At 45.6% G+C, this 25,222-nt stretch overlaps 9 protein-coding genes across 9 annotated transcripts; 3 read left to right on the top strand and 6 right to left on the bottom strand.

Annotated features, from left to right (window-relative positions):
* Positions 1-4,292: 4,292 nt before the first annotated feature.
* N7483_011168 (WD40 repeat domain-containing protein) lies at positions 4,293-6,122 on the bottom strand (the record flags this gene model as incomplete). The annotated part of the gene is made up of 1 exon (XM_057094595.1): positions 4,293-6,122. One exon carries the CDS (start codon positions 6,120-6,122, stop codon positions 4,293-4,295), a length of 1,830 nt encoding a protein of 609 aa, XP_056940566.1.
* A 685-nt stretch (positions 6,123-6,807) lies between these two features.
* Positions 6,808-9,386, bottom strand: N7483_011167 (uncharacterized protein; the record flags this gene model as incomplete). The annotated part of the gene is made up of 4 exons (XM_057094594.1): positions 6,808-7,483; positions 7,582-8,800; positions 8,843-9,287; positions 9,378-9,386. 4 exons carry the CDS (start codon positions 9,384-9,386, stop codon positions 6,808-6,810), a joined length of 2,349 nt encoding a protein of 782 aa, XP_056940565.1.
* A 1,675-nt stretch (positions 9,387-11,061) lies between these two features.
* Positions 11,062-11,842, bottom strand: N7483_011166 (Fructosamine kinase-domain-containing protein; the record flags this gene model as incomplete). Its single annotated transcript, XM_057094593.1, has 2 exons — positions 11,062-11,192; positions 11,266-11,842. Coding segments are annotated over 2 exons (708 nt in total), but the record flags the coding sequence as incomplete, so codon positions are not given.
* Positions 11,843-11,929: 87 nt separating this feature from the next.
* N7483_011165 (uncharacterized protein) lies at positions 11,930-12,186 on the bottom strand (the record flags this gene model as incomplete). The annotated part of the gene is made up of 2 exons (XM_057094592.1): positions 11,930-12,033; positions 12,099-12,186. 2 exons carry the CDS (start codon positions 12,184-12,186, stop codon positions 11,930-11,932), a joined length of 192 nt encoding a protein of 63 aa, XP_056940563.1.
* Positions 12,187-13,549: 1,363 nt separating this feature from the next.
* On the bottom strand, positions 13,550-14,221 carry N7483_011164 (GNAT family N-acetyltransferase; the record flags this gene model as incomplete). Its single annotated transcript, XM_057094591.1, has 1 exon — positions 13,550-14,221. One exon carries the CDS (start codon positions 14,219-14,221, stop codon positions 13,550-13,552), a length of 672 nt encoding a protein of 223 aa, XP_056940562.1.
* Positions 14,222-14,458: 237 nt separating this feature from the next.
* N7483_011163 (transcription factor domain-containing protein) lies at positions 14,459-16,744 on the top strand (the record flags this gene model as incomplete). Its single annotated transcript, XM_057094590.1, has 5 exons — positions 14,459-14,557; positions 14,629-14,735; positions 14,821-15,433; positions 15,504-15,995; positions 16,046-16,744. The coding sequence occupies 5 exons, from the start codon at positions 14,459-14,461 to the stop codon at positions 16,742-16,744; spliced, it is 2,010 nt and encodes a 669-aa protein (XP_056940561.1).
* A 260-nt stretch (positions 16,745-17,004) lies between these two features.
* Positions 17,005-19,693, bottom strand: N7483_011162 (M protein repeat protein; the record flags this gene model as incomplete). The annotated part of the gene is made up of 4 exons (XM_057094589.1): positions 17,005-17,943; positions 18,004-19,439; positions 19,494-19,625; positions 19,651-19,693. 4 exons carry the CDS (start codon positions 19,691-19,693, stop codon positions 17,005-17,007), a joined length of 2,550 nt encoding a protein of 849 aa, XP_056940560.1.
* A 542-nt stretch (positions 19,694-20,235) lies between these two features.
* N7483_011161 (H(+)-transporting V1 sector ATPase subunit H) lies at positions 20,236-21,789 on the top strand (the record flags this gene model as incomplete). Its single annotated transcript, XM_057094588.1, has 3 exons — positions 20,236-20,530; positions 20,596-21,109; positions 21,177-21,789. The coding sequence occupies 3 exons, from the start codon at positions 20,236-20,238 to the stop codon at positions 21,787-21,789; spliced, it is 1,422 nt and encodes a 473-aa protein (XP_056940559.1).
* A 472-nt stretch (positions 21,790-22,261) lies between these two features.
* On the top strand, positions 22,262-23,937 carry N7483_011160 (Zn(II)2Cys6 transcription factor; the record flags this gene model as incomplete). The annotated part of the gene is made up of 3 exons (XM_057094587.1): positions 22,262-22,457; positions 22,561-23,847; positions 23,906-23,937. The coding sequence occupies 3 exons, from the start codon at positions 22,262-22,264 to the stop codon at positions 23,935-23,937; spliced, it is 1,515 nt and encodes a 504-aa protein (XP_056940558.1).
* Between the last annotated feature and the right edge of the window lie 1,285 nt (positions 23,938-25,222).

The raw sequence follows: 25,222 nt of genomic DNA, 5'->3' as shown, positions 1-25,222 counted from the left end.
AAAAAGGCCTTTCCAGATGTCCAGTCACAACAGGAAACGACACAGCAAATCTGAGGATGATGAAGACAAGGATTCTACGATAAACGGAGAAACATGCCACGGCATCAGAGCCTGGAACTACCATTTTCTCGGCTATAACCCTACGAGATTACAATGTCCTTACCCTGACTGTCAGGAACATTGATTATGCCAAGAATAATGAACTTGACGCCCATATTGGATGGTGCCATGAAGGCCAGAGACTTCTGTGTGGTGCACCGGGATGCAAAGTGCTTTGCAAAAACGAGTCCGCCCTTTGGAAACACAGGAAAAAGCATAGACAAGAGGAATTCATTTGCCCTTATCCTGGATGAGAAAGGGAAAGAGAAAGGGGAACAAAGAGATTGCTGACTCAATCAACGAACATTCTTATGTCGTTGAATGGACTGAGTGAGAACACCCGGATTCTGCAGCAAAATACCAGTATGGTATTATCAAATAGTAGCCATGATGAATCCCACATAGGGAGTCTTGCTTCGACGTGAATACTTTGACTGGAGCGAAGGCTTTGGAGATAGAAGGCAGAATCAGAACGAACACACTCCACAGGAGAAACCTTTTAATAGGGCATTATTCGTTGAAGAGAGATGGAAGAGGGCAACAACATCGCGCAATATTTCGAAACAAGCGCAGTCAGCGAAAGGGAGAGAAGCTCGTTAAATACCGATCCAGGCTTGGGCGCGGGCAATTTCGCAACTGGTTCTGAATATGACACCAGGTGGTATGCCTCGCCAGTAGATGATTAGGCTGTTTTCTAACGATTCCTCAAGGGCAATTATGACCCCTCTCTCGCCGCAGATGAAGTACATAAGTCGGTTCGCGACAGCTTTTACCATGTGGTGCTTACTTAACGCTGAAAGCAAAGGATGGCGAAAATGCGGAACGATCACCGCACGCAAAACTTTGCGAAAAAAGAACAGACCTGGCATTCAAATGTTACGTACGCCACGAAAGTCTTGCAAAGGTGCAGAAACCACCTTTCCAAAGAAGCGATAGCCTTTGCGAAACAAATTTTACGATATCCATCTATCTAGCCGGGGCGACTATTCAACAGCACTACGATCTCAAAGACCCGTAAATGTCAGTCCCTACTTGCACCAACCAGCAAATCTGCAGAATAGATCGCGCTTGATGGCCGAGGGGCTACCAGGGAGGGATTATTCAATATAAATTCCCTGATCAAAGAAGACGACAGCGAGCCCGTATACCTTTATATACTACATGGACAGCGACAACGCATACCCTCGCGCACAGTACATACTACTAGTACCTATGGACTACTATGACTTGAAACAGCTACTAAGTGGAAAGACCTACGTTGTCCATTACTGCCACAATAATAGTAGCTCTGATATTGCCCGCAATACAACAGATGACGATGCTGCGAATCTCCCCAATGCCTTACATCTAGCTCTTGGTTGTCGCTTAATACTAAGAAAGAATATTTGGACAGAGCATGGGCTGGTTAATGGCGCTTTCGGTACATTATTAGATATAATCTGGCCTTCTGGGGCAGAGGATACACGTTCTAATATGCCACTCGCATTGTTGTTGGTGATGGATAGTTACAAAGATCCCCAATCCCATTTTGGTCAGGACGAGCAAGGCCGCATGTTACTTCCAATCTTTCCAAAGGCACGGGGTTTTGTTTACAAGAATTGTTAGGCAGTGGATCAAGTGACAAAAGGCCAAACTTCAAATGTTGAATTGGATCTCATTGAAAGCCTGGAGGGAGAATATTATGGCCGATCTCAGTAAAGCTTTTGACGTATCCAAGTTCAAGAAGTTCAGGGAGGAACTACGCTTAGGATAAGCATGAGGAAACTTGAAAGAAGGGAGAAGGACCTAAGGCATGTAATCAAGAATTTCCTAATCGGGGTTTGTACTTTGATTCAAATTTTCAAGTGGTAGAAATGAACGAAATTCAGGCCAGCCCAACCTTCTTACCTGCCCAGGTGAAACCCTAAAGAATATATGTACGAATCACGACTCGGATGAATGTAATTTGGCGAAGGGTGTCCATTTATCATTTTTGGGTTTCCATGTAAAGGATCAAACTGGCGCCTAGTGTGATAGCCATCTCAAATATAGACATCTGGATTGTTGACACGGCACCTGGGGCGATAAGTACTAGCCTAGGTAGTAGGAGCGGGGTAAGATGGACCGAAGTCCGAATGAGAAATCGAACATTTTGAAAGCCCCATATTCCCTTTATCCCCTTCATGTCTTCAAGTTTCAAATCAGTCGATTGTATGTCGATTGTATGCAAAGGTCTATTTTCCCACCACAACTGACATACTATGGATCCTCCAAACACCTTTATTCTAAATAACGGCAAGGCGGTCCCTGCAATCGGTCTCGGGACTTTTTATGGTGCCGATGCTTCTTCAAATGTAAAGAATGCGGTAAAGCTTGCCTTGCAGCTAGGCTAAAGACATATTGACTGTGCAGATGCATATGGTAATGAGAAGGAAGTTGGTGAAGCTATCAGAGAGAACGGCATTCCCAGACATGAGCTTTCTTTGACGTCTAAACTGTAAGTCACGAATTCATATCCACCAGATCTTTGATGTCAAATCTTGACTAAAATTGGGGGTTTCAGAGCTCAAACCTGGCATGAGCCTGCTGATGTTCAGAGAGGACTGGAAATTTCATTGCGAAACCTGCAGATGGACTATGGTACTTTCCACTTCCACGAAGAAAGGGAATGATTTAGCTAATTCGAGTGTTTGAAGTTGACCTATATTTGATGCATTGTACTACCATCCAAAGCCCGAGATGCCCTTCTTCTAGCAAGAGCTAACATGACTCAGTTCCTCATGCATACCGACCAGGTGAAAACAATCAGACAATTAGACACCCAAGCGGTAATGGCAAAGTATGATATTCTCGAAGGCTAGAGAAATAGTAAGGTATACCCGGGGACTGTTCTAACTCATGAAGCAGCCTGTAATAGACTATGACCGATCTAGAAGATACCCGGAAACATGGCTGGCAATGGAGCAACTAGTCGAGGCTGGTAAGGCTCGCTCAATTGGTATGTACCATATCCCATCCTTTCTCTCAATTTATCTCCCAACCCCTGATATTGCAACAATCACAGGGCTTTCGAATTCCAACATTTTGAAGATCAAAAGAATACTTGAGGTAGCAAATATCACCCCAGCTGTGAATCAGGTTGAAATCCATCCGTATGGACCCATCTTCATCAGTTATTCCCGAGAGTTTTCTAACTATTTGTATATATATTTTCCTCAGCGAGAGCTTTTGGAATTCTCATGCAGACATGCTATACTTACAATGGCTCATCAACCACTTGGTGAACGACCAGTTAGTGTAGTTCGTGGTCACCCAGACGAGCCATTTCCAACTGAAGATCCAAAGGAAAGTGCTTGGGGAAAATTAGGAATTCTAGCAGCTCGAGTACTAACTCATCATAGGTCAAAGAAATCGCAGCCAGATGCGAAATTTCACCAGCCCAGGTAAAGATCCGAGCTCTTGTACTCATTGATCGGAAGCAGTAAATTGACTCGTAAACAGGTTTGCCTTTCTTGGCTTGTACAGAGAGGAAGACCAGCAGTGCCAAAATCTGCACAGTATGCTCACTTACAAGAAAATCTTGAGATCAGGATGCTGCGGCAAGAAGATATCGATACCATAGATCGCTTGTCTTCTGAACATGGCCCAATACGATTCTTGAATCCGAGTCCTCATTTGGGCTTTGACATATTTGACGAAGAAAATGATCAGCCCGTGAGTAACAAGGCACCTTGGAACTGAAGGAAATATGGAACTGCTCACGCGTGCCCTCATATTAGAGTCAATTTCATCCAATGTCTAGAATGAGTTTGATTTTTAGCAGGCGGCAATTCGGAAGTGAGATTTAAATTGGTTTCTTTCTGTTCTTCGAATATGTTCCAAGTGTTAGAAATATAAGATTGTACAGGATTCTTTGGAATTTCACGACATTGAGAGTCATTGAGCAATGAGGCCCCCAAATTGGCGGACGATTACTAGTATTTTCATTCATTGCCTGGAGCAGTTATACTCGACCAGATATTACCATTGAAGCTCGAGAATTAACTTCTAGTATAGATGTAGTCCCAGATGCATCTACAGATGCTTTAAGAGCATTCCAAACAATCAAATTACAGATGGTATTAATATTATCAAATGCTTCTTCTTCACCCGAAAAAAACATGCAATATTCTTCTTTTTGTCCTAACCTTGGATCTAGATCTCAAATCCACCCTTTACTGCCACAAGATGGTGGCCGCTAACAAAACAAATTCTCGGCTGTGGCTCTGTCGAGACGCAACCTGACTAGGGATCATCGCGCATTTCAACTCTCCCGTCGCGGTAGGCCACTCACTCAGTGCGAAGAAATGACTTCGAGGATCAGTTTCAGAGAGAGGCCGCCGAGTACTGTCGACACTGCTGATTTTGTCGCTAGGTATTGGCTGCAAGATGGTACTGCAAATCCATAAGCTCGTATCAAGGTACACCATTGACGTGCCGGCAAAGCCTAGCACTGCCAGAATATCTCGACCAAGGCTTTCCAGCTTTGTTGATGTAGTAGACTGCGCGGGTACCACTTTTTTGTGCGGGTCAAACGATTCGGCTGGCCATACGTACAGGCGCGGTTGTGCAGATGAAGAGGATCTTACAAGCTCAACAACAAAACCGGGTCCGATATGGAAGGTGGTCTTTTCCGAGGAGTGCCAGAAGCTGTAGGGTTGTGGAGCGAAGTTTGATCTCGGACTTGGTGGTGAGTCTGTGCTCATTAAAGCTGTTTTGAGCGGGAGACCCTCTGGGGGTGTCACCTCTTCGAACTTTGCCCACTTAAAAGCGTGGAACAGATCTCCAGCCACAATAACGAACCATTCTGGGTTAGTAGGATGGTGGAAAGGGGAACATGAAGAGGCGAGGCTGGTTGTGTTTTCCGAGATGCCTTTCGATGAAGGGGGATCAGTGTCGGGGATATGAGAGGGCACCGATGACTGGAGTGAGGGATTTCCCTCAGGAGCAGGAGTTAAGACTGTCCGAAGAAGTACTTTCCCAGACGGAAATTCCCATAGCTCATTGACGTCATATCCTGTCATATAAATACGGTCGGCTCTATGGTTTATGAGAAGATTCTTGACATTACCGCTTAGGCGACGATCAAGAAGAATGCGAGTGGTAGGCAACCTTTGCTCAGGTTGAGCTTTTCCAACAAGCGGCATTGGCATCTTCAACTCTCCTGCCAAGATACGACCAGAATCATCGGCTGGAACAATCAAATTGCCGGACTCATTGAGAGAGACTGCCACGATCGAAGCCCCTCGTGCGTGCTGGTACAACAACCCAATTTCGTTCCCTGTGGCAGTGGAAAAAATTGCCACGGTGCCGTCTTTCTTGCCTGCGATCACAAAGTGGCCGTCTTTAGACGCGACAATGGGGCTTGTGATATCTGTCTTTTCTAAGCCGCCAGAGATGCTGGACTTCTTAGTTGAGTATGCTGAACCATCGCTGGTGTTTGAAAGCTCCGGATCGTTCCTGACAACCGTTGTAGCGTCACTGATACTCCCTTGCTCAATATCCATTCTGACCAGGGCGGCGGGTGCCCATACCTGGCACTGTTTGTCGCAAATATCGACGAAGCGTAGCCCATCCGAGCTCAATTCAACACCGCGGATGGATTCATATCCAACATTGACACGGTAGATTGACGCTAGACAGTAGCTCCCGTCTCGGTGGCAATGAAAATCAAAGACCTCAATTATACCATGGCCGCCACCTGTTGCCAAGCTGCGACCGTCGGCGGAGCATTTAATGCTTCGCGCATGTTGGTTCTGTAATGTGAATGCTAAAGCTGTGGTTGTATAGTCAAAGAGGCATAATCTGCCATCGTTGTACGACACAACTAGGACTGGAATGTCGGGATTCGGATTGAAGACCATGTCATCGATGCCGTTGTTTGCATCAACGATGCATTGGCCCTGTACCCGTCGCTTGAATGCATTCCAAATGAATACGGGGTAATTACGGAAGCCAATGGCAAGTATAACATCGCTGGTGGCTGTGACAATCGCTACACTCATTGGCGACTGCTGTGGTACAAAACCCTGATTCTCGTCACCGTCATCACAAGATTTCCAAGATATAGTGCGTTGTAGACCTGTCTCGAGACTCCTGGGAGACATTAGCATCTGTGAAAATGAAGAAGAAAGAGTATTTTCAAGGGGGAAAAATAAGGATAACAAACCATTTTATCAGTTCTCCAGACCGAAATGCGCCTAAAAGTTCATCATTTCCCAGGAACGTAATGCTGAGGGCAACTGAGTGCAACGGAAAAGAGTGCATCTTTCTCCCGGATCTTGGCTCCCCATACAACCACAAATTTGCTACCACAGGAGGCAAGATATCGATCATCTTGACTAAACTGAAGAATTTTGACTCGTTCCGGGTGATCAAGAGAGAAAACAAGCCGAAGAAATTCACTGTCATATACCGAGACATTGCCTGTAGACAACCCGACAGCAAAGGATTTATCACCATGACTGACAGCAGTTGTCTTGCCACTCATGTAGTCAATGCAACTTAAGCAGTCATTCCAGGTACCCACTGGAAAACCCTTGACAGTGATCGAAGATGATCTTCCAAAAGTTCTCGAAATAGTTGAATCTGGTGGACAAAGGGGAGGAATCAAGTAATGAATTGAATGAGGAGAAACGAGCAACTCAGTTGGCTTCGAAATTTGGCAGCCACTCGGATAAGGTCGTTAACTCAGCCTTCAACAAGGTTAGTTGACGGGTCTGTTGGAAGCACATATTTTGCCCTGCGCCCCAGATATCCGCGAAGGTTCAATGCAGCACGAGTGATGTTGCTTAAGTCGTGGCTTTGAGCAATATGCTCTATCCACAATAGGACGCTATTTTCCTTTAAGAAGGTACAAATGTTGTTCATCGAGACATCATCTTTGGATGAGCCCCTTGAAATGTGTTCTGAGAAGAAATTGCAAGCGTAATCAACGAGGGCAAAGTTGGTCAGGGTAGTAGGAACAGGCTTCCCGAACCCTTTTGGCTTCCCTAAACCTCGATGGTTCCATCCCTCGGACTCGAAGCCACTTTTTGACAAGTATTGTAGAAGAACAGACGCGAGATGAGTGTGAATTTGCTTCTTTTGAACAGCGAGCTCCGAGCAGATTTCTTTGCCAAGAAGGAATTCCCTCGCTGTTTCGTGTATAATTTGTACATGGTCAGCTTGATCAATGAAGACGAGTTGTCCACATATAGTCGGTATAGCCTTGTTCAAATTTTGCAGTGTTTGGTTGAGATCTAGCTTGACCGCACAGCGCAGCTCATCTGTTGTCAACGGACGGCATGCTGTGAGAACCCAAGTCAGGATAGACTTGGCAAGACCAATATTGGTTCTGTCAATCTCGATTGATTCTAGCATTCTGCTGTACAAATCGTTCAAATCAGATGGTACTTCTTTCAAGGTAGCATCCATGGCCTCTTCCGTCCAAACATTTACAAATTCTTGCAAGATCAGACGAACCCAGAGAAAAGATCCAGCCGACTTTTGGGTATCTTCTCACAAATACTGTTTTGGGCCTCGTCACTCTCTAAACGATTCAGCTCCTTGAGCTTGGTGGTTAGGAAAAGCCGAATATTATCGAGTGTATCAGTGTTTGACATTAACTGTGGGTTAACCTGGGATCCAAGAGAAGCTATACCACGCTCAATTCCCTCTGTACCACGGCTTGTGAAAAAGACTCGCAGATTCTTTTTGTGTGTTAACTTTGATAGAAGTCTTTTTGAGAAGAGGTTTTTAAAATGAGCACATTTACCAAGGCCGTCAATCACCCAGAAATGTGGAACTCTGAATGATAACTTGAAGATTCTTCCAACAAACAGCTTCATCCACACAGATGTCTCATTTCCCTTATCCCAAGCTATTCCTCCGTCCTCCAACTGCATAATCTCTTGCCTAACCATATCATCTTGCATTGTCATTTGAAACGCAAGAGACCTGAAGCAGTCACTCAGAGTGGACTTGTTTGTTGACGAATGCTCGAAGAAAAAATAGCTCCGACAAGCTGGGGCATTGAGTTGGTCGATGACATGACTAGCCATAATGGACTTTCCAGTTCCTGGTCTCCCAGTAAGCCACAGAATCTGAGGACCGTCACCCAATTTCCACTTCGTGAAGAATGGCTTTTCTGTGAACCATAGGCAGGAACCTGGTTCTTTGAGCTCCTGATTTGTCTCATGCTCACTTTCAAAGAAATCATCTACCTTGAGAAAAGATCTCAGACGAGAGCAGAGTTCATTCAATGGGAAGTTAGACGTATAGGCATTTGAGGCCCCAAGGGGAAGATATGATGGTAATGTGTTCAGAAGAAAATCCTTGATTTCATCAACTGCAAAGTGGAGTGCATTCCGCAGTATTTTATAGTTGGGATCGTTTCGGTTGTTGAACTTGCAGAGGTGACGATGATCTGCGTGCATCGCCTGTATCCACTCCTTATCGTAGCCCAGGATCGCGGCACCTTTCCTCACTACCATTCTGCTGATGGGTCCAACAATAACAGGCAGTGTTTCATAAAATGTCCATAGAGACAGATCCGTCGCAACGTAACGAAATCTGTCATTGATTAACGACAAAGCGGATGAATTGGGCTTCAAATCGGTGACGAATGGCTTGTCTTTGCCCCAAGCGACAATGAGCATGCTCTCCAGCACTTTTGCCATATCTGAGCCGTGGTGTGGTGTCCCTAGAAAGAACATTCCGTGTATTCACTCAGCCAAATCCTTACAAGGATCCTGACGCGCAAGGATATATGCTTCTTTGGCAACGCATCCACCCATGCTGTGACCAACTAGAATGATACCAGATTTATCCCGCCATATACTTGGATCATTCCTCATTCCACCGATCAGTGACTGTGAGAAGTCATGAATATTCAGGACACTCTGCTGCCTGTTGGCCCAGTCTGATTTGTAGCCAAAGGTGTGAATGCGTACATCTTGAAAGTCAAGGTCGACTGGCAGCCAGGATTTTGGCCAAAAGTGGTCTACATTATCCGAGTAAGACCATGTTCTCCGGCTCCCACCACCAAGGCCATGTATGAAGATGATGTCCACCGACGCGCTTATGAGCGGTGGATCATTCAGCGTGATGAGACCGAATTCGCCTGTCTCCTCAGAGTCCGTTTGCGTAGCTGGGCGAGATAACACTTTGGCTATCAATCTCTTGCGTGACTATTAAAGAAAGGAGCTTCTCAACAACTGCATCTGGCCTGCCTATATTCTCGTACTAATACATCCTCGTTGACTTGAAGTTTCACGTACCTGATCCATGATAGATTCATTAAGGATTTGATAAAGGGATTTTGGCACAATCCACTCAAGGAAAGAGATGTAATAATTGCACTTAAGGAATCGTTCGTAAAACCTCAACCGTGCGGGTTATGCATCCACCTGGGCATGGATAGACAGGATAGGGATGCTTCGGCCACTCCGCCCCCACCCTACATATGCGCTGACCATGCTCCTATTCAAGCTACCGCCAGATGCACGCTAAGACAAACTTGAAACTTGAAGCTTGAAATACAGAAAATGAAAAATGAAAAATGAAAAATGAAAAAAAGAAAAGAATTGGAAGGGCACTTTACGCCGTATTCTCTTCTTAATTCTCAAATCTTTGATTTGCCCACTGGCAGGTGCACATGCAAACAGCCTACTATTGTTCCTGAAGATTAAAATATACTACACGTTCGATATATTATAGGCTTTGTCTGATACTACAAATCCCTTTTCAGGGTTGAACTTGAAAGCTTATGATCGCGGCCCTCAAGTGCTGAGCTTGGGTGACCGCTAAATCAACCGTGCATGACTCAGGATTCTTTCAACTAGTACGAGTGGAAAATGTCATATTCTAGTTCGATTACTCCAATTTTACTGTAAATAATATTACATGGGTTCGAAGCTACCTACATTTAACCAATATCACCCAGGCATTGTTCCAATTACTGCACATGCGGCCTCGGGGCTATTGTTAGTAAATTGGCGTAAAAAAACTCGCTTGAACTCGGTCGAAATGTGCATAAGATTACCCGGGTGTACAGAGTACATCAATCAATTCTCCACAGCTGCTCATGCGGGCACCAGTAAAACCAGCGCTTGAGCGTAATATTTTAGTGTAGTTTTTCCGTATGTTGCCTCAATTTCTCCAATAATGACAGCAATGGCTATCTCTCATCCCCATTCCGCGAATATTCCTACGAAGAAAATACGTATTTTCCAAATAATTGATTATTTTCCAAGATTTACTGTTCCCCTCGGACTATTTCTTTCAAGTACCATGTATACATAGTACAAAGTTGAAGATAGGGGGGTCACATTTCAAAGTCTAAGGCCACAGTTCAACTTGAAGTTCAAGTTATCTCAAAATTTGCACACAGGTGCATGAACATTGAAGTACTAAGTAATGTGAGTAGTACGTAATACTAAGAGATATCTAGAGCACACTGGCAGTCAACACCACTGGCAGTCAGTTGTGGGCAATCGCAAATACTAGATTCAAAATAAAAAAAACTTGAGCCTCAAGCGCTCTCAATGAATATCATCCCAGGTGCCCATCAGGACCTCGGGACATCTGGAGGGTCGGACTCGGATGGATTTGAAGTTAAAGTTGGGATGAATCGTTATACTTGGGCGTTAGACTAGATATTGGCAATCTCAGGAGTATATCCTTCGAAATATTTATTGTTCAGGTTCTGAATCTCCTCCTTAGCCCTATAGGTTATTCCAACTTGAAGTTAGTATTATTCGAGAACTGCCAGTGACAGTGAAAACCATTTTTGAAAGATCCAAATTTCAAGTTCTTTTCAAGATTAGTACCTACATCGATAGATAGATCTCTTGATCCGGAAAAAGAGTGGCTGCATCCAGGTTGAATCTCCTGGGGAAAACGAATTTTATAAGCAGAGGTGTCCAAGTTGCTGGAAGTTATACAGGTGGACAGGTGGACGTCTTACAGTGCGTAAAGGGCATTTTGGTCATCATAGTCTTCTTGAGGCTTTGCTTTTGGTATATACGAATGGTATGCCTGGAAATATTTCTCTGTGAATCTGTTACGCACTGGGCGCCAGTTACCCAGCTCATCTGTTATGATTTTATTTAGCTTATTCATTCATTCATTCCTTTTCAACCAGTCAGAACCTTGGAAATGGCATACACTCATTATATGCCCAGAAGCTGGCAGGGTCATAAATGATCCCTTCCTTGGTGCTCTCGTCAATAGTACCTTCGTTTCCGTACCAGAGATCTCCGTGAACTAAATAGGGCTTTATTTTTTGGTCTCCAGTGTCAAGGGGCCGGAGGAGCCTTGGAATAACTTTTTCAAAAAACGTGGGCAGAAGAGCGTCAAGTTCTGGATCAGATCCAGCCCTTTTCTCTCGTACCTCGAAAATACGCCTCAGACCTTGTTTGAAAAATGGTTCCCAACTGTCAGACCATGTGTTATCCTGAGGAAAGTTGCCATTGTATGTTGTACAGTGAAAGCCGAACTGTCCATTTGGCGAAGAGTGATTTGCGTGAAGTTTTGTCAACCGCTCACAGAACAACTTAGGGTCGGGTTCAAGTTCTTTAAAGAATTCATAGAACTTGCACAGATAGAAATGAGAGTCTGGGTCGTCATGGACTGTGCCCCATGCCATTGGCTTCGGACAAAAGTCGGGGACGATGGCGTAAATTGCTGATGTCGACTCGAATTCTCCTTTCAAAGCATTTTTGCCCTCAATGCCGGTAGAGATCTGATAATGGTCAGTAACATATAGCCAGTTTTTACCTATGGAAATTTCTTATATCACATGCAATATACAAACCTCAAGAAAATAGCTTTACTCATCTCCATTGGTGTTCTGCACTCTGATCCGCATTGCTTTAGCCCAGGCGGATTCTTCTTCGTTCGCAACCTCTAGTATATGTGCAACATTTGGTAAAACTGAACTTGGGATAGTAATTGCCATTAGCTTCTGTAAAAAAGAGGACTCGACTTGTCATACTAACCAGAGAAGATATTCACGTCGATCTTACTCTGTTGATCTTCCGATTCGGGTATGCCGCACTGTTCACTTGCAACTTGAACCGAGGCCATCCTCACTCCGCACCCGTGGAAGTGCGAGTCGGGAAGTCGTGCGAACAGTTCAAATATTATTACCTAAAACCTGAGAAGACGCTTTTTGGAGCGAAATGTACGCAAGGAATATAGGCACTGGCACTCTTCCTTCCTGCTCGCAGTATTTGTAGGTCTGGCTCGGAGTCATATTGATCAAATTTATCCCCGCATTCACCGAGCCACTCAGTGTTGTAGTATATGGCCCATGGCTATATCACACTGTATTAGGCCTTCAGTGCCGACCTCGAGTGGATAATCTGGGGCTGGAGTGACATAGTATTTCATAGGCTAAGAAGCACGAATGGAGCCCCAACCTTCGCATAGCCAGTCAAGTTTTTAAATAGAACATTGAATCAGCGGTTCAAATGTTATCTCTAACATCCGGAAATTATCTGTTGATACTATCAGTGCATCATGATGTCCGAGTCCCACGAGACATGCATTCCTCCCAAAAGCTCGTCCAATAACCCTCTTGAATGTACGTACCCGTGAAACCCGCAGCGGTAATGATTTGGAGGCGAAGAACTTGAATAAAACATTTGAATCTTACCTGGCACGTTTGATACACCGCAGCAAAGATGCTTATACTAGAGACCTGGAGTTGATAGACCCATCCACTGATTTCAGCGACAAGGAAGTTTGATTGACCGGCCCAGGGTAGAGCCACTAGCAGGATTGAAGGATCCTCGCTCTGTAAAGCTACTGAAATCAACAGATTATCAATTGATGAATATAATGGAGTCGCTGAATGCTGAGTGGAATTTTTCATATCCGATGATCCGAAGTCAAATCTTTCATCTGAAATCCACTGGCGGTTTTGAATTTATTTAGATTTAATGTATCTACCCCCACATGTGAGTTCAAATAGCGCGCAAACCGCCTTCTTGGAAAGCCCTTCATGCACGCTACCGCAGCGCTGACGTGTACGATCTAACGTCGCCCGGGCGCCAATTCTTCAAATTCTATCGGACTCTCAGTGTTACTCTCAGTGTTCCAAGTTGTGGTATCTGGTAATAGTAAAACTCTACAACGACTCATCTATAGCGTCCCTGGCGAGAAACGGTCCAGGGATGGAGATTTTATTATAACGAAGCTAAACCACGCGTGTGGATAATATGTGAAGAGGGCGTTAAACTAATAGAGGGCGCTCAGATACGGAGTTAAATTCATCACAATGGATCCATTTAACTTCCAAGATTGAACTTTCAGTATACATAATATTTCTCATGAGCGGCCTTCCTATGGATGGAGCATAGAAAGAGGCAGTACAACATTGATCTAAAATTGAAGAAGCTGATGCTTCATATTGAGTCACACTCATTTTCCATCAATATTCCAGATGTCAATGCCGAGTTATCCACAAACTCATGATCAATCCTGTACGAGTCGACCATTTCGTTGCACTCAAGTCCTTAGGCAAGAGATATCCGTCTCCATTCGCAACCAGAGCCTCGGAAAGGTTGCAATTTCCCGCCGCGATGAAACCTAGTCGCCGATATAGCTTCACTGCGACCTGATTCTCCGGTCTAACCATGAGGCGAACGTGGATACTCGGTGGTGAGAGTCGATAGTTTCGAAGATAATCAAGTGCTTCTCGACATAGATTTGCACCAAGTCGATTTCCACGATGTTCGGGTAGTGTAAACAAGCTCAGCATCTGCCAGCGTTCCTCCTCTGAATCTGACTTCTGTGGTGGCTGACATGATGCGGCAGGTAGAGTGAAGTCTTGTGAAGAAGCAGGGCCACGTAGCGTAACTTGACCGACCCATTCCGGCTCACTCAAGCTGTAATGAGGAGATGTTGCGGCAGAGATAAAGATCTCATAGCCCGGATCTGTTAAGCGGCTTATCCAATCATTATCTGTAAAGGCAGACTCGGTTTCATAAGTCGAGGCGAATGACCCCGGTGACACTTGGAGTGCTTGCAAACGAAGATCTCGGTATTTTTGAGCGGATCGATAGATTTCCTCGGATTTGGAGACCCGGAAAAATGAATAAGTATAATCAATGGTCATTTTGTATAAGAAAGAGCAATGGAAAATTGAAGCTGACAGAAGAATCGACTATCTTATACCATGCTTACGCTTGATTCCCCACGCTACGGCGAACTTGAAAAACACCGTAGTGAGAAAGTCGGGTAAATCCGCTTGGCTACGGCCAACTGAAAACTGGCCGCTCCATCATCCACAATTCCTCTTTATCCCACTGATGGTTATGGGACGATATCTCTACTTAGAAGGAGAATAAGTATCATGCGCAAAGTTTCAAAGCCTGGGAACTCTGAAGAATCCCAGAGAATCCCGACGGGCTCAGGGATCAGGGGTTGTGAGATCCCAGAAGCGATCAATCGCGTAAGGACCTATCTAACATCACATATTTCTTCATGCTAATTGCATCCAGATGCTATCGATGCCATGCACAGAAGATTAAATGTTCCGGAGACAAACCATGCTCCAGATGTCAAAAGACTGGTCGCGCCGCTGAGTGCAAGTATGCGGATCGGGATCGCAAAATCCGGGTTGATGAAAGGTAAGACCCCGTCTACGATACGATTTGAAACCTGGAATTTACTGAATATTAGTTGAAGCTATCTGGAGAGACTGATCCAGGATAGTCAGGAGCTTCATGCCGAAAAAGATAAAAGAGTCCGAGAAACCCCAATAGAAACCATAACAAGGCCTTCAGATCATGCCAGCTCTACTCAACAGTCCGACTTAGTCGAGAACGAAGCATGGTTTCAAACACAGGATTCCTCAAGTCTTCCGCTTTACATCAACGAGGCAGCTTGTATTGCATTTGCAACCCAACTATGCCAATGTTTAAGGCCGACAGACTCTCTGGCGATGCATATTCCTCCGCGGAACTATACTGATGAGGAGACACTGTCGTCGCTGAACCGAGCTGATACACCTTGGCCTAGATTTGCAGATGCTCAATTACTTGTAAGAACAGCACTTGGTCATATCAATCCCGGATTCCATCTAGTCCGAACAAAAGAAGTATTGGACGGACTGAGAAACGTCTATGAAAAAGGCAACTTCAACAATTCGATCACCAAGTGCAAGTATTTTGCTCTATTTGCTGTAGGAAAAGTGTACTCTATAGGGCAAAGTTCCTCCAGCCCTTCAGTTGTTCCTGGTACCGAATACTTTGCTCGAGCTTCATATCTCATCCAGATCATCCCAGAAAGACCCAGCATGGCTCATATTGAGAGCCTGCTTCTTTTGGTACGTCAGACGTATATCCTCGTATAGAGAATTGCACTGACTGGATTGTCTTAAGGCATATTTTTGTCAGTTTCTCAATAGGATTCACTCATCTTACCTTCTGACAGGCAACGCATTGCGGCTGAGTCTAGCCCTGGGCTTGAATTACAATGTCCCACGGAGTCATAACCTGAGCCCAATAGAGCGAGAACATCGCGTTCGGATCTGGTGGTCTATTTATATCCTTGATCGCTTCTGGGGATCAAAATTGGGATTTCCAGTACAGATCCATGATGATGATATCCACGTGGATCTCCCATCAAGGCTATCTTGTGCAGGATATGAGGAGCACTTTTCAGAAGTGGCGTATCAGATTGCGGCCATAGAGCTTGCAAGAATAACAGGACGTGCTACAAAAGAGATTTACACTCGCAAAAAATCTCCTGAAAGCCTTCTGCAACGAGAGCAAAAATTTCTGATTCAATTGAGGCATTGGGTGAATTCTCTGCCAGAAGATTTGCAACTCTCCTGTAACAGACCACATTCCAAGCATACCATTTTACTGCACTTGCAATTCAATTATGTATGTGAGAATAGTTTGAAACTCGTTCTTCTCATGCTAACAGCTCTCAGTCTGTCATAATCGCTATTCGCCCTGTGTTGTTGAACTATTTAGCTTGTGAGAGCCGGGGCGAAAATATGACACTTGATCAAGAATCAAAACAGACATTCACAACTCTAAGCGTGGCATGTATTCGTGCAGCGCAATACTCGTTGAAGCTCTGCTTGGAAGAATGGACAAATGGATCGCTTGACATCTTTGGATACTCATTTCCGGCTTTTATATTCTCTTCGGCGCTTGTTTTGATCGTGTCCAGCCTCTTGCACCATGATAATGCCACGGATATAACAGCTTTAGAGACAGCGACCGAAATGCTGAAGACACTCAGCGCTTCCAATAATTTAGCAGCAAAGGACTTATACGATCATCTCGAGCGAGTTAGCCAGTGCTTGCATCGGAGCTATCCTTCTCGTTTCGTTATTGACGATAGAGTTGAACACCCGGCTTTCGAGATTCAGGACAGCTTTACTACCCAGAAGCAGCCACCAAGCGATCTGCCAGGGTTTGAGAAGTCAGTTCCCGAGAGTGCTTCCGACAACATTGAATTAAATGTTTCATCTGAACTGACAAGTGGAGGCATTCTTCATTGTTCAATGATGCAAGACTTTTTGACCAAGCCCACTTCGGAAGTGGGCCTACTGGAATTGCCAGAGATGCGAAACGTTTTTGATGTGGCTTTCTTGGGCTTTGATCATGTCTTGGAGAACTGATGGTGACTGGTGACTGCTAGCGAGAGATTTGCAAGTCCTTGTACTCTAGGAAGAAAGAATACTACCTACGACATGTAGACTACAAATAGCCGAGTGGTAAAATAGGCCTACTATTCATCATTTGCCCTCTGGAAGAAATCTATATACAAAATCCTCAATCATAAAACACAGCTAGTCATGCCTATTCAAATGCATAGGGGAGAGAAAGCTACTAGTAGAGCCTCCAAGCAATACTAGCAGTACACTTATCCTCATCGTCTTCATTTCATTGTGCTATCCACCAACTCTCGGTAGATCTTCTTCAAATCAGCAATATCAGCTTGAAGCTCTTCAACCTGTTCGCTCTTTTCACCCAGCATCTCAAGAGTAGTCAGGTAACGCTGATCCAGCTCGGTAAGCTTAGCATCCAACTCTTCCACGCGAACATCGGAGTCTTTCTTTCCTTCGAGCTCTCGCATCAAGTCCACGACTTGTTGTCTAGCCTCATCACGCTGGGTAGTGACGCGCACAAGTTCGTCCTTGGAGCCCGCGCGCTCGCTTTCCAGACGACGCACGGTAGCACTCATGCGCTCAACGAGCTGTACAGATGGACCTGCGCCTACAGTCGACTCCGAGATGATATCGTTGATACCGCGGGATGGAGGTGCCTGGGTGCCACCATACATGGATGGGGTGGCAGGCGTGGCAGGCGAAAAAAACTCATCAGGTTCAAAGGTGATTGATGGAGTCTCCAGAATTGTGGTGGTGTTGATCGGGGGAGGTGACAGGGTTCCATGATTAATGGATGCGGGATAGGAATTCTGTCGCGGCGGAGTGCCAATATCCGGCGAAGCGGAGGGCATAGTGGAAGATCGTCGACTGGATGAACGATGGTCTGACAGACCGGATGGGATGGCGTCAAGATTGCTAGACCGTCGTAGAGATTGAACAGGAGAGACTCCACGAGGATGTTGGAGACTGATCACTTGCTCCCGCCATTTGCCTCGTTCTTCTTCCATCTTTTGAGTCCACGACGCATCCAATGTCTTCTTTTGTTCCATGAGGTCTTTCTGGGTGGCACTCAGGTCGTCCAATGCCTTGTCAAGTTTCTGCTGCATCTTCTGCATGTCCTGCAAGTGTTCTTCGAGGCTAAGGTCTTTCTCTTGCTCCGCCTCTTTCGCGGATTCCACATCCTCTTCCAACTTCTTGGATTTTAGGTTCTATAAAATATGGTAAGCAAGGCAGTCGCATATGAGCAGAAAAGAAAGGTTTGATCTTACCAATTCTCGAATCTTCTTCCGCAAGTCTCCTTCCTTTTTACTTAAATCGTCTCGCTCCCTTTCGACATTGGCCAATCGAGAAAGCAAGGAGCCTTCCAGACTGTGCCAGTTCTCGCTAGCAGCCGAGTACTGAGTCTGCAAAGTTTCGATCTGGCGCAAGATTTTGGCCTGTGTGTCTCCCGTCGCTCCCGACGAGGCTTCTTCTGCTCGTGTCCGAAGGCTTTCCATCTTACTCTCCAGAACTGACTGTTCGCCCTTCAACTCGGCCTCGAGCATACGAGCACGTTCTTTCTCCTGGTCGATCTTCTCCTTTAATTCGGCAATCTCCTTCTTCGCCTTCTCCTCACTGATATCGCGCTCGATCTTGATAGTTGCTAACTCCTCCTCAAGGTCATTCGCTTTGCGCTTCTCTTGGTCTAACGCATCTGAATGAGCCTTAGCCTCTGCAGCCTCTGCGCGCTCAAGAGCTCGACTTAACTGTGCCTTCATTTCGGACACAGTGTGGTTAAGTGCGTTCCGCTCATTCAATACCGCATCGAACTCTTTGGTTGTTTTTGTATGTGACGACAAAGAGTCAGTTGCTCGCTTTTCAGCGGTCTCAGCGCGCTTGGCTCTGGATTCTGTATTGGCCAATTCTCGTTCCATCTTCTCGGTCTTTTTCTTCATGTCCAGTTGTGCTTTAGTGTTATCAGCGAGCTGTTGTCGTAGCTTCTTAATAGCAGTACGATGATCCATCTCCGACTTAGAAAGCTTCTGACCTTCCTCGAGGAGCAGCGCTATCCTTTCGTCTTTTTCTAGGAGTTGTTTCTTAGCGCTACCCGGCGAAGCACTAGCCGCGTCATTCTTCGCCGATTCGGCGGCTTCCTTGGCGAGGTATTTAAGTTTCGACTGCAGTGCATCGATGCGCTCAATGTATTCGTGGATCTCATCTTGTCGTTGAGACTCGGAGGTCTTGTCAATATCAGACGCGGCCTCTTCCGGTAGTTCAGCACTTTGGCGCGGACTGTCAACTGATACATCGTTGCTAGGCTCCTCAATAATTTCCAATTCGACGCGCTCAATAGTCTTTTCCAGGCTTGCAGACAGATCCTCCACTTCACTCGAACCCCGCGGTAGTGATTCTGGCGCACCGGTATCGATTGAGTTCCGTATTGATGCTTCCATATCATGGCTGAGCCTCGGCGCGATGGTCTCTGAAACCGTTTCCTCTTCAACCTGAAAAGGACTCTTAAGATCCTCGCTCACTTCCGCGGAAGATGCAAGGGTGGAATCGATATCCATACTTCGCCGCATATCGGTGCTCGGCCTCGGGCTAGCAGCTGGTGACGAGGGACTCGGTGAGGATTGCGAATTTTGATTGTTCTTGACCATAGCACGCGCGAGGCGCTCCTGGAGCCGATCGGTTCTCCGCGCATTTGAGGAGCTTCGTGAGATCGCTGGAAGGTCAAGTTAGCGACTTTCCCGCTTATTTGCAATTTGAATTTCCCTACATCCAGCTGGAGATCTTGTAATGGGTGTATTCTTAATTTCAATCTCTTGAGGCTTCGCATTTGCTGCTGCGTTCTTCTGCCTCTCCTCCTCGTCGAGCAGAATATGATCCAATCGAGATTCGACACCTGCCACTGCTTGTTGAAAGAATGATCCTACCCCCCCATTTGGGCTTGGACTGATTTTGAGAGTTTTGCGCCATTATCTCAGACACGCCAGCTTATGCGACTCGGATTATTTGGTAAACAGTTCGTGTCCACGTTGCATGAATTTGGTGGGGGCGGTTATGGGACAAACGATTCGCTTTCTTTAGATCGATGGATGGTATTATATGCGTCGGCGCATTCAAGTGTATCAATTCATTGTAGGAAAGACAATCTTAGGCTTCACAAGCTCAAGACCACTAGTCGAATCGAGGCCAGTCAAGTTCAAGGCAACAACCGCTTTGACAAACCAATGTCGCACAAGGTGTGTGGGTGGTAAAATATTATTCAAAAATAGTGACACACAAGTGAGAATTCGCTGTAAATTGCAACAGAAAGATTAGAGAGGAATAAAAGAGGGAAGACAAGGAGAGACTCGTAATGGAAGATGAAACGATCAATCCCGATCGGTTGGGATGGACCAAGTCGGTCTTGGCAAGCTTCCGTCATCCACCTCCAAGCTTCTCCCTCCTACCTTTAACCTCACTCCTTCTCCATATCTAACTGATCTCCCTCTCTCTATTGGAGATTCTTTGTCACCATGTCGTTGGATCCACCCACGTACCTCAGCTCCCTCCAGAATAACATTCGGGCTCGACCAATTCCTTGGGAGGGTGCGGTCCGTGCGGGTAACATCACCGATGAACACCTGAAGAAGATCAAGGCTGTGGATAAGGTGCGCAAGGATCAGCGCTGTCAGACAATAGAAGCCGACCTTGCTGGTTATACTAGTCTGCTTGCTGGTGATGCGCAGGGCAAGAGTGTGCTAGAGTCCGCATCCCGGAGGACAGATATCGTTCAATACATCTTAGTTTTGGCCTCGGACCTGATTCAGGGTATGTGGCTGACCTCGAGGAATGTAATTCTTGGAATTAGATTGCTGATTATATGGTTCTATTAGATGTCCCCTCGCTGGCCGATGCACTCGTTTCTCACCCTGAACCCTACAAGCCATTCCTACCATTCTTGCATCAATCCTCCAATGCCGAGGACCCTATCCCGCTGCTCACATCCACCTTCCTTACAGCTCTCGTGTCACACAGTCTTGTGCGCTCGTCCAAACCTGCGCCTCGCGATGATGAGGCTCTTCCGCAGCTATACCTTTATCTCTCTACCTTGACCAAGAACCAGGACAGCGGGCTGCAGGACATTGGTGTACAGGGATTCTCGGAGCTACTCCGGACTAAGCGATCTCGAGAGATCTTCTGGAATCACCGTAAGGAAACATTGGATCCTCTCATCGGCACTCTTCGTACCGCAGCGGGGATCAAGGAGAATGGTACCGCAGGGGGCAGTACGCGGGGTACCGAGAACGGTCTCGCGGGAGGGGTTGGCCTCCAGTTGCTGTACCGTGTACTCCTTGCTGTTTGGCAGCTGACCTTTGAAAGTGAACTTGTTGGTGAAGAATTGCAAGAGTAAGACCCCGCATCTTTCTTGATCACCCTCGAGTCCATGCGTCTGATAATAACTCACCTTGTCTAGGAACTATGAAATCATTGAACTCTACACACAACTTTTGTCACTTTCCCAGAAAGAGAAGACTACCCGAGTGCTTCTTGCGACCCTCCTGAACCTCCTCTCCAACAACCGCAACACTTTGCTTCCTGTTGCAGTCTTTGTCCGCCTGCCCGCTCAACTCACCAAGCTTTCCGGCCGCCATTTGACCGACGAAGATCTTCTCGAAGACCTCCAAGCCCTTTCTACCATGTTGGAGGATTATACCAAAACCCAGACTACCTTTGACGAATATGCTGCCGAACTACAGACCGGCCATTTGCGCTGGTCACCCCCACACAAGAACCCCACTTTCTGGAAGGAGAATGCCCGCCGAATTCTCGAGGATAGTAATGGTGCCTTGCCCAAGAAGCTCGCTGAGATCATGTCCAAGAGCTGGGAGAATGACAAGCAGGTCTTGGCTATTGCCTGTAATGATGTTGGACACCTGGTCAAGGAGCTCCCCGAAAAGCGCACTCAGATGGAACGTCTCGGTCTGAAGACTCGAGTTATGGAATTGATGGCAGACCAAGACGAATCTGTACGATGGGAGAGTTTGCGTGCTGTCGGTGAGTGGTTGCGGTATACCTTTGACGGTTAGATGCGGCGGTCTGTTTTTCTTTCTTTCTGTATTTGTTTCTTTTCTTAAGGGATTTTTGAGATCTTCCCATATTGAGGTGAACATATACACTTCTTGTCTAGCCTGTGTATTTTTGCTCATAGCGCATGATACTCTTTATCTCGTTTACTTTAGAGAAATCTTCAAAATGTTATTGGTACATTCTGGTCCTGATAAAACCCGCTGATCGGTGGATCCCCACGAGCCCACTAAGTATTAGGTACTCAATTCTAATGCTTATGCCTATCTATCTCCCCAAAGATTAGAAGAAAAAAAACTCAAATGTTTTATAATATCCATAATCAAAAAGATTTCAGCTTTATGAACATCTCTTTCCTGAGAGTTCCCCGGGAACCGTTTCAATTCGCCACACTCGGAGCCCTGGAGATTATCTTCCCCGCGGCATTTCTTCTCTACATAACCCACACTCCACTTTAAATCCTCTCCAGCCCACATGTCGAGATCATTTACAGGATGTTTGAGATGTAAATCGCGGCGCCAAAAATGCGATGAGACAAGACCGATCTGCGGGCGGTGCTCGACCGCCGGTGTGCAGTGCAAGTATGCAATGCAGCTGCAGTGGGGAGGGCGGGCATTTTCGCGATCACGATTCGGGGCCTGCGTTGATAAGGGCGGCATGGAAAGACTTGGTAAGTGTGCATGTCGAAAAAAAAGAGGCTACAAAGGGACTCAAGGGTCCAAGAGATCTAGTAATAAATCTAGTAATAATCTGAATACTGACAAGATTCCCAGAATATTCACCAGGAGAATTTATCTACACAACCAAATCCAAGCCTCAATCAGTCAAGGCCGAATCACCAACGCTCGCATTGACACAAACCGTTGACCCCTTCTCTTCCTTATCCCCCGATCAGAAAGCGCTACTACACCATTTCATTAACGATGCGTCCCAAATAACCGCATGCCATTCTGGTATGCAGCAAGATATTTGTCGCATGCTAGTCCCCATGGCTTTACAAACCCCGTCACTCCTCTACGCCACTACAGCCCTCTCAGCAATCCACCTTCAAGCCCTACATAACCCATCCGAGAATGTGAAAACAGCGCCAGATATAGCGCGGCAGATGGCACTTAGTCTAGAGCATTTTCGCAAGGAACTACAAGACCCATCCGTGAAGGGTTCGGAGGCATTAGTGGCAACGGCGCGGACACTTTGTTTAGCGGAGGTCCACTCGGGGGCAATACACCCGAATTCATGGAGAGCACATATTGAAGGCGCGAGAGCGATTATGAAAACGACTGATAGAACCGGAGAGGAGAACTCAGTTGGGTCTGCGCCTGGGTTTCGTCGGTACTTGGATCGTTGGTATTGGTCTATCGTGTCGTTGACAGCACTTACGGGTAATGGACCACCTATTGGGAACAATTCAGATTTTGTACCTTCGGGGTTGGCGAGCCAACAAGGTTCACCGGACTACTTGGATGATTACTGGGGTTTTACAGTCGATTTGGCGGCCGTGTTTCGACAAATCGGGGCAGCTGCATGGCGAAACCATGTGCCTCAAGATGCAAGGCAAGGATTTATTGAGGGAGAGATTCAAAGTGATGTTGAGGATGAGGCTGAATTGTTGGAGCTGTCTGTACGACAATTGATGGATCGGGGCGCTAATTCGAAACCTGAGCTGTATCCTGGTGTTGCGGAGGGATTAACAGTCGAGAGCATACAGCAGCTTGCGCTATGCAATGAAGCATTCCAGCATAGTGCACTCATACAAATTCACAGACGGCTTCGCAAAACGCCGACTACATCGGTCTATGTCCAGCAGTCTGTTCAACGGATTCTAGAATGCACGGAAATGATTGGGCCATCCTCTGGTCTTAGTCCTTGGGTGATGCTCACAACACCATTATTTATTGCGGGTTGTGAGGCGCGCGGGGATGATCGCGATACGGTACGAAGGTTACTCTCTTCTTTGCATGAGACTGTCCGAATTCCCAATGTGCTACAATCTTTGAAATTCCTCGAGCAGTACTGGGCGAATAAGCTCAGCGAGGATGAAGATTGGAGTCATTTCCTTGGTATGTACTTCAAGTTCATCATTCCATTTCAAACATATGGTTCTAACTTTTGGTTCAGATCGCATGAATTACGATTTCATTCCTTATTAGCGCGAGTCCAGCTTCCCGATATGTGTCATGTATAACGAGCAATGTACTCACGTTAATTATGGTGCTAGGTAACATGAATTTCAGTATCATACATATCTTCAATTTTTTGTCTGGTCACCGGTAGACTGACGGCTTCCAAGGTTCCAAGGGTCAGTTTCAACCATGGAAGGTTGATTGTTCAACGTAGTAACTTGAATACATGGATGGACTCATGAAGCAAGCTTGAAAACTTTCGAAGCTAGATACAATCAACCTGATAAACTTAGTGAACTATTAAAATTGACACATGTGCAGCAGTTGAAATCCAGTACTTGGTCTCCATGTCATATGCTGGATTTTGATATACTTAGGGATATGTTCAATTTTATATCCAAAGTGACGAGTATTCAAGATTTGAATCATGGAGTATTATACATATAAACTTTCAAGTTGGAATCTAGGTATTGGTGTTATCTGAGTACTGTGTGGATACCTAGTTGAGAACCAAATGGATCTTGGGCAGTTAAGACTGCACTTTCAAAGTATTTACAGCCCTAGAAGTAAGGCAGAGATGAACTTAAAGTGAGAGAAGAGAGATTAGAGAAGTAAGAGAAGAGTAGTAGCTTAGCCCTACTAATATATCTAGGTAGTGGCCTTAGTCTAGGTTTCTTCCAAGGTTAAGGAGATAGGGAAGTAAGATATTAAGGATGATCGTATGGTGATAGCTATTCACAGCATCTCATCCAATATCTATGATTTTTTAGAAGTTTCAACATCAGCTATTACCATTCTTGAATCATATTTTCTTCTTTATTCCTCTTTATCTTTATCATCCAACCCTAACCTATATACTCTATTACTACTTCAAGTTCAATTTTACTTACTCTTCCATACCTCTTCCATACCATACCTCTTTCAACACTGGCATCTACCACCTCCTCTGGATCTCCAATTGGTCGCAGACAGCTGATTTATCCAGTGTAAGTGAATCCAACCATTCTCAAGTCTTTGACACCAGGGGTGAGCTATGCAGTCAAAATTCATTCCAAGGAAATGTGAAGAACACATGAAGAAGGCATCGGAAACGCACTCCCTTTACCACAAGGAGACTGAGGCTCTCCTGGAGAACAAGAATGCAAGAATCTCCAAGCTGGAAGCCCAGTGTGAGACAGCAGTTCTGTAAGCGGTTCTTTCTTTTGATTTATTTACTTTCAAGCATTTTCCGAGTCTGCTTCTCTGCTAATTCGTCGGTAGTTCCGCACCGGCAAGACATTCACTATCGAAGCGATCTTCGCGGCGTGTCGTA

This window comes from Penicillium malachiteum (assembly GCF_028827825.1).
Source record: "Penicillium malachiteum strain IBT 17515 chromosome Unknown utg000005l:1.0-9002435.0:326005.0-9005861.0, whole genome shotgun sequence".
Lineage (NCBI taxonomy): Eukaryota > Fungi > Ascomycota > Eurotiomycetes > Eurotiales > Aspergillaceae > Penicillium > Penicillium malachiteum.
The sequence above is the reverse complement of the archived record's forward strand: the minus strand, read 5'-3'. Positions and strand labels throughout refer to the sequence as shown.